Raw genomic sequence first — 8126 nt, 5'->3', positions numbered from 1 at the left:
AAAATATGTCAAACAAGAAAGAATGCAGTTTTACATGCTCATGTCATCATAACATGCAATCTTAACGCATTGTTCAAGGAGATCCACAGGTCAACTAGACAAGGTACAGCACAAGGACAGAAGTGGTGCTGTGTTGAATTTGGCACCTGGCAGAACATTTGATTAATATTAAAAATCTTTTTACAGAATGGCTTTAGTATATTAACAGTTATACTACATGTACAGTTCTCATCTCAACTTCCTCAAAAAGGAAAAATAAAAGGAGGTCAATTGTGTTGTCACAAATGCAAAAGAATACAACACACACGCACACACACACACATATACACACAATCCTGCTTATATTCATTAAAATATTTTATGGATCTGAATGACACAAACAAGACCATTCAGATTCACTTCTGATGGCAGGACACTGGCATGCATTTGTCCCGCAGAGGCAATGTCCCATTTTTACACTTGTGAGCAGCCACTTGGCCTGGCTGAATTTCCAGTGTACTGCAAGTTACATGCAACAGAACTGGTTTGGTTCTGATACTGAAACCTAAGAGTTCAAGAGGTAAAGCGGCAGAGGATGCAGTGATCAGAATGTGTCACATTGTTGCATAGCCCTGCTGTAATTTATTTCAACAGTCAAATCCTCCCTGCAGTAAACAGCAAAACTGTCCAAAAATATGAAGTCAAAGAGAAACATCCTTTTGTCTGATTAAAAAAATGTTTTAGGAAGATTTCAAGCTAAAAAACATGGCCAATTTTAAGTCAAGAAGTACATAATTGCTACTAAATGTGTTTTAATAATTACATTTATTTGTATATTAATATTTTTTCAAGTTGAAGAGATTTAATTAATTAATTAATTATTTTAAAAGTGTTGCAAAGGCTATTCAAACACATTTAAATCAATTTAAATGCATAAAGGTAACAAACTTATAAAATATTTTGCGTATTTAAATTAAATTGGGGCGGCATGGTGGCTAAGTGGGTAGCACTGTCGCCTCACAGCAAGGAGGTCCTGGGTTCGATCCCCAGGCGGGGCGGTCCGGGTCCTTTCTGTGCGGAGTTTGCATGTTCTCCCCGTGTCTGCGTGGGTTTCCTCCGGGAGCTCCGGTTTCCTCCCACAGTCCAAAAACATGCAGACAGGTTAACTGGAGACACTGAATTGCCCTATAAGTGAATGTGTGTGTATGTGTGTCTGCCCTGCGATGGACTGGCGTCCCGTCCAGGGTGTTACTGTGTGCACAGGTGTTACCCCCCCCCTCCCGATATGACAATGAATTAATAAATTCAATTGTCTACTGTAAAACTATCTACTTTAAAATACTGTAAAATTAAATATTTCATTAAGTTTGATGTATTGGTGTTACCAAAAGATATTTCTTATAAAAACTATTTTTTAAACTTTCTGTTTACAATTGTCACACAAACATATTACAGTAATAATGTCCTGTTTACTTGAACACAATATTGGCAATGCTAATGGTCGGTCTACTTCTAGACCCTACATCTATCTCTTTGAGTAAGGAAACACATTTGTCTTTAAATTGTTGGCACCCTTGGTAAAGATGGCTTAATAAGAATGGTGCTATCGGCCCGGCTGACAGTTTACACAGACATGATTGGCTATGTCTGGGGCCCAGGGTATTCCTGTCTTGCACCTCGTCTTTCCCTGCAGTATATTAGGAAATCTGAGAGTACCTCTCCATATAGAATCTCATCAGATCTTCCAGGCTCCTTGGTCTGCTCCTGTGTACGCTCCACTTCATCCTGCTCCACAGCTCGGAGTCTTTTCCTGTAATGCTTAATAAAACTGGAGAGGGTTGCCAGGGCCTTTGAAGCAGAAAAGCCCCAATCACAGATCCTGCAGCATACAGGAGTGTTCGTTAGCAAAAGACCCTATTGTTTTTATATCTAATTAACTTGGTGTTAGTAAAGGGTCAGTAGTGTCTAGAGAACTCAATATTCGTATGTTAATTGTTGGATGAAAGAAGCAGTTTTGGGGGGTACAACATCCAAATAGTTTGTTATGTTCTTTAATCTTATGTTGTTGAAGGATTTAGATGTTTGCCGCCTCATAAAACTGGAGGTATAACCAAGTAAAACAGAAATTTGTCATGAATTTGACAGTTTCTGAACACAGTTGAATATAAAATGTAAATAAAAATATAACATTTCAGTTACAATTTCTTTGTACAACTAAAGTGTGCCAAAAAGTGCAATGTGGTTTTGTAAAATAAATAAATAAACAAATAGTATCGAAACTCAGCTCTGCTGTCCGACTGGGCTGGGCGGCTGCATGAACAACGATTGGCTGTTGTTCATAGGGTTAGGGGCAAGCCTGATCATAGGCCTTCATAACTGGTGCAATTACGACCCCTGCTGGTTGATTGATGGCACCTGCACAGGGCTGAGGAATAATGCTGATCAGGGTGTGGCTCTCCGTACACAGCACTGATCGGTATATAAACTCCACTCGTGCAGGTGAAAAATGCAGTCTGTACTGAGCACGTGTCGGAGAAGGCGTGTGTCAGTTAAGAAGCGTCCTCAGTCAGCGGTGGAGGGTTGAATCAGTGGAGGATGCAATCAGGGTAATTGGACACGATTAGATTAGGGGAGAAAAAGGTTGGAAAAATAGAAAATTTAAATAAATAAATAAATAAAAGAAAGACCATTTTTTGCTGGGATTCTAAAAATAAATTTTGCAGTTCACCTTGCAGTGTCTGGTGTCACCACTTCTCACATTAACACCAAAGAACTGTCTGTAGTGTTATCACATTCCATGGTAACACCAAATATCATAAACAAGTGAATGGACATTTTATCACAAGGTGCTGTTAAAGCAATGGCTTAACAAAGAAGATGCAGAGGCTATTTCTCGAGTCCAAATATAAGTGAATACATGAATATCTTTTAATTAAAGTCCTAAATTAATGTAATAGCAATCCAGAGACATGGCAAATTATTCTTAGTTGACTTGCAACACTATTCGAAGAACAACCCACTTATTCTTAACAACACATATTTACTCCATCAAATGCATTCAGGCTTATACTAGAAAGGCTCAACATGACTCTTTGGCAAAAAAAATGCACCAAACATACTGTAATTTCACAACACGACATTACATAAACTCCTTACATGCATTCAGTTCATTCAGACCAGTAAAAAATGCTACTGCCTTTTAGATATCTGTATAGAGAATCTGTCTAAAACTGCTTTACAATGTTTCCTCCCCTGCAGTCTGTATAAATTTCAATATTCAATAACTGCTCTGACACTCTTATCACTGCTTATCTCTTTAAATAAAGACTTTAACACACATAATTCTTTAAAATCTCACTTTTGTGCAACATGATCGTTTTTGCTTTCGTAATATGCTATGGTACTTAACCGTTCAGTTGATAGCCCAAAGCTCTACCCACTAGGCTACCACTGTCCCAGTAGAGATAATTAGAGATAATCGTCTCAGAATATGTTTGAGGATTAGCTGTGTTGGTTAAGGTCTAATAGAATGGTATATGGTATTGGTCTAAATAAATATAAAAATGTCCTTAATGTACCAAATGTGAGCTCTTTTCCACTGAGCTGTGGCGAAGTGTATTGTTGTCTGACAAGACTTTAGTGAAGTTCAAATTCTAAATTGTACATGTGTGAACATAAAAAGTATTTCAGCTGTCAAATATAGTGGTGGTAGCATCAAGTTATAGGGATGCTTTTGAGCAGCAGGAACTGGCATCCTAGTCAGAATTGATAAATATTTAATAGTGCACAGTACGGTTTTGACCCCCCACTTGGTTAAAAAGCCTAACCTTGCTTCACCATGTTGCACAAACTCTCAGTCTAATGCTTAAAATAAAATAATTTAGTTTTTAATTTAATTATTTTTATTAGTTACAGTTACAAATCCCAGGATGTAACAATGATGTATGTTAGGGGATGAATCTTTTTCAAGACACTGTATTATCTTCTGTTTTGCAGATATTAAGTTTAGCCCTATTACTATGATTCCACAGAGTGGAGGGCAGTATGTGTTAGCATTGCTAAACTATGTCTCTCCTCTTCAGTGCCAGATCGCACTCACAACAGGCCAAATGTACCACGGCACTGTTATTTTTTACAGCCTGTGACCAGAAAACCATGACAACAAGACAGACTGTCAAGCCACATTAGGGTGATTATCCCTGCTGGACTGTTACTTCTTTAATTAGCTTACTTCTTTAACACCCCAGCTTCACACTAATACCCAGGCACGAGTCTGGCACGGGCTTGAGACTAGGATGATAAAACTCATCCTGCACTTCAGATACATGAGAGACAGAAACCGGTCGTGCTAGCACCAGTCATCCTTCTCTGTCTCCTGATAGCTGGGGGAAATCCTGGGGCTGCATCCCGAAGCTGCGCTCACTCCCAGGGTGAAATGGTACCCATTGGGAACGCCGCTCCGACTCTGCTGGGGCACGGTAGGCGACGCCCCGATAGAAGAGTACGAAGAAGATACCGTAGTCCTCTGAAAACGTCCGGAGCCGTGAGAGCTTAACGCGTCTTGAAAATCTTCTGCTTCAGAGTAGGGGGAATCTCGCTGCAACGGGCCCAGATTGGGGTCGGAGCCGATTCGAGTGACGGGAACTGGAGACGGGTGGTAGGTTTTGCCAAGCAAGGCGTCATGCTCTGACTGGCCACGGCTCATGTAGGTGGGGCCTAAGGCTGACGGGCGGGTGGTGCGGATCTGCACTGAGGAGCTGCTGGCTGTCTTAAAAGCCACTGTACTTGGGGTGAGTGGTGTCTGGGGAAGCTGTCTTCTCCCACGGCACGGGGTACTGGAGCCTGAGGTAAAGACCACCGAGCTGCCCTTAGCTGAACTACCACCCTGCACACACAGACACACACAAAGAGTAAGAAACAGGCAATAAACAAAACAATAGATCAAAAAGCTATGTTTTATTAAAAAAAAACTGGAAGAAAAGGTTTGTGAACCCTAATCTACACTATATGACCAAATTTATTTGGTGCATAAAATGAATAATATGAAATTAAAGTAATATAAAATAAATGAAATACATTAAACTTAAGTTGAGCTAGATCTGCAGCAATATTAGTAAAGTAGCGACCTAGCATATGGTTCATCAGCAGTATCAAAAAAAAAAGTGTTAATGCCCCATGTTGGAAACCTCTACAACTTTACCAACTAGCCAACAGGCTGAAAAACAGGCTAAAGAGGGAAAGAAAAGACTAATTGTAATGGTTCCACCTGCCATAAAGATTGGCAGAAGGGCACAATTTACTGAATCATGCCCATCTGCCATGCCATTAAGGCCAACAGCAAGCATGATGATGAGTGCAGATGATTCACTGTATTGGTTCCTGTAACCGATCTCTGCATCTCAATGGACATTAATGTGCCTCTATTTAAGATGTCGGCACACTTAGCCATCATGACTAAACCGGCCTGAATGGGCAAGTTGCCTCCAGAATTGAGGTGGAATTATGCTGGGCACAAATTCAGCCAGTCAATGGAGTGGCTGTTCTACTTATTTAATAGCCGTCCTCAGTTTGTTCTGAGTTTAAGGCCAACAAAGCTCTAAAATTTGAATTGACGTGAATAAAGAAGACCACATTTTAAAAGTATCTAAAGTAATTCCAAAGGGTTCACAAACTTTTTTGCAAATGTACATACTGGTTTGAATCGATCGGGTTCACGTGATTCTCCGGGTGATGAGGATCTACTAGGCCCAGGTGATTGGTACTGGCAGAGCTCTCTGCTTCCATAGCGATCGCAGGAGTAGTATCGTTGCTTCTTATCCACAGCTGAAGATGAAGGATGCCTTCTCTCATGAGAACGTCCTCGGTCCCTCTCCAGCTCACGAGCTCTTTCTCTGGGTAATGGCTCATTGCTCATATCTGTCACGGCATTTGAAATGGTCAGGGTTATAAAAAAGTCCATGGAACAGTGGTGTTCTGCCAAAGTCAGGAGGAAAATCCAAACTGTCAACTTATGCAAAGAGGAAATTTGTGTGCATGGTTTGGTCTGTCATGAGTTAAAGGCTGTTGGCACATCAATGTGGGCTCTGAAGCTGAAACATAAAGAAAGAACCTCTGCTCCAAAATCGGCCACTTAAAAATCCGCTGATCGCATGGACAAAGAAAAAGCCGGAACAGGGGGTTTCCAATATAAAGCTTGCTTAACAGTGGACAGTCTCGCTTGAGCTCCAGCAGCTTCTGATTTATGGTAGACCTGTTTTTGGTGGAACTAGGATCTGATTACCCAAAGGACCCAAATTTCCTTTCAGCATAAGCTTATAAGTTTTAATCTTTCTGAGCTTGGGAAACAGCGCACTGTTCCATTTACTATGTTTTAACTGGTGTGGTCATGCCAGCCCTATTTATACTGGCATAGAGAAGTCACAAGTTGTAGAACCACTAACAAGAAATTAGTTCATGCCAACAAAGGCAAGTCTACAATCCCTTGTGTTTTTTCGAAGGTATTGTAGGCCAATCGAACTACTAAAAATTGCCCTAAGTGTGAGAGTGTGTGAGTGTGTGTTTGTCTGCTTTGTAAAGAATGGTGTTTTCTGTCCTTCGCCAAATTAATCAGACTTACCGCCAACCATGCCAGAATAACGCAGTAAAACAGACAATGAACGAATGAATGATAGCTTATACCAGGGGTGCCCAATACGTCGGTTGCTACCAGTCAATGTGATTGGTCAGGTCAACGTGATTGACATCAAATGTGGCCACTGTTTCTTTAATTTGCGGTTTGTCACCATAGCTACGCCTCAGCCTGCCTAAAGCACTGCGAATCTAGAAAGATTTCATTCATCAGTAGCCAGTTTGTGCCATTTTTGCATTTTTTTTATTTTGTAACCTGAACTGTTTGTGAAGATGAGGGAACAACCAAGAACAAAGAAACCAAAAACGGTTCGATTCGGGCAAGACCACTGCAAAGACGGCTGTTTCGTTCATACATGGAAGAGGCTGACAGAGAATCTCAGATCTCATGTTACAAACAATTTTAATCCTACAATCTGCCAAGAAGTCAAGGGCCTCTGCTGGACAATTTTGGAAATTACTGGCTGAGGAAAAATATCCAAAGATTAGAAAATGTGCCACATATTTGGCAGTATTTTTGGATCAACCTACTTGTGCGAATCAGCTTTTTTCCCACATGAAAATAATTAAATCTAAATATCGGTCCACTTTTACTGATGAACACTTGGAAGCTGCTTGAGAGTTGGCAGATTGATAGATTTCCCATCCAACATTAAATCAAAATGACTCTTACGGGTGCATGAAAACTTTAGATTTTTAACTGTAGTGATTGTGTAAATGTATTATGTGTGTGTGTGTGTGTGTGTGTGTGTTCTTACCAACATTACCAGGCTTTTCCTCACTAATAGCCCGATCCAGCGATTTATGCTTCTTGTCTCTACGACGGTGACATCGGTGATGATGATGGTGATGATGATGATGTTGGTGCCCCCGCTCACTCTCCATCTCCTGGTTCTCTGCTGTCGGCACTCGTTCCAGCACATACTCCTTCAAATTTACTTCGACCGCTCCTCCATGAGGAGCCAAAGAGGAGGCCGAGCGCCTCATGGGACTGCCGTGCGCGATAGGCTTTGTACAGAGAGAAAGAAGGACACAAAATCAGATGCAATACACAGAAGGGTCACTAGGTCACTACAGAGAACTGTAACAAGCCAGAACAAAGGACCAACCAGTCAGCAAACACATCATCACTGTCACACACACCTTGTATAAGAACAGCATCATAAACAGATGCTTCCTTAACCAACACAGATCATTCTCAGATAATGCTGCTAAAAGGAATATCCAGTTGAAAGTCATGACCACAGTACAAAGAGGAAGCACAGACACCTTCAGATGTTTACCTGTGTGCACCATATCCGAGCTGGTCCTTCCAAATGTAGGTCAACAATTCAAATCTACAGCCTAAACCAAACTGAGTCAGTAGTGCCTCACTGTGGCACATAACCAGAATTCTGAGCATCCCTCTGCCCACAGCTTTCCAAGCCATTTTTCATGATTAATCATAATTAAAGGTGGCAAATTACCATCTGTAGTCTGGACTTTGTGCTGCCAGGGTCCTTTGATTTTAGTTGAGGTGC

The 8126-nt window shown here is 41.0% G+C and overlaps 1 protein-coding gene across 1 annotated transcript in view; it reads right to left on the bottom strand.

Annotated features, from left to right (window-relative positions):
- Positions 1–2064: 2064 nt before the first annotated feature.
- Positions 2065–8126, bottom strand: part of cacna1bb (calcium channel, voltage-dependent, N type, alpha 1B subunit, b) — a 120212-nt gene continuing 114150 nt past the window's right edge. The window contains exons 46-48 of the mRNA XM_063011264.1: positions 7365–7614; positions 5672–5895; positions 2065–4864 (exon numbers count right to left, since the gene is read on the bottom strand). Coding sequence (XP_062867334.1) covers positions 4328–4864; positions 5672–5895; positions 7365–7614 — 1011 coding nt within the window. The 3' untranslated portion in view covers positions 2065–4327. The remainder of the gene's footprint in view (positions 4865–5671; positions 5896–7364; positions 7615–8126) is intronic.

The sequence above is a fragment of the Trichomycterus rosablanca genome, chromosome 16 (genome assembly GCF_030014385.1).
Source record: "Trichomycterus rosablanca isolate fTriRos1 chromosome 16, fTriRos1.hap1, whole genome shotgun sequence".
Lineage (NCBI taxonomy): Eukaryota > Metazoa > Chordata > Actinopteri > Siluriformes > Trichomycteridae > Trichomycterus > Trichomycterus rosablanca.
This window is presented reverse-complemented; position numbering and strand designations above follow the sequence as displayed.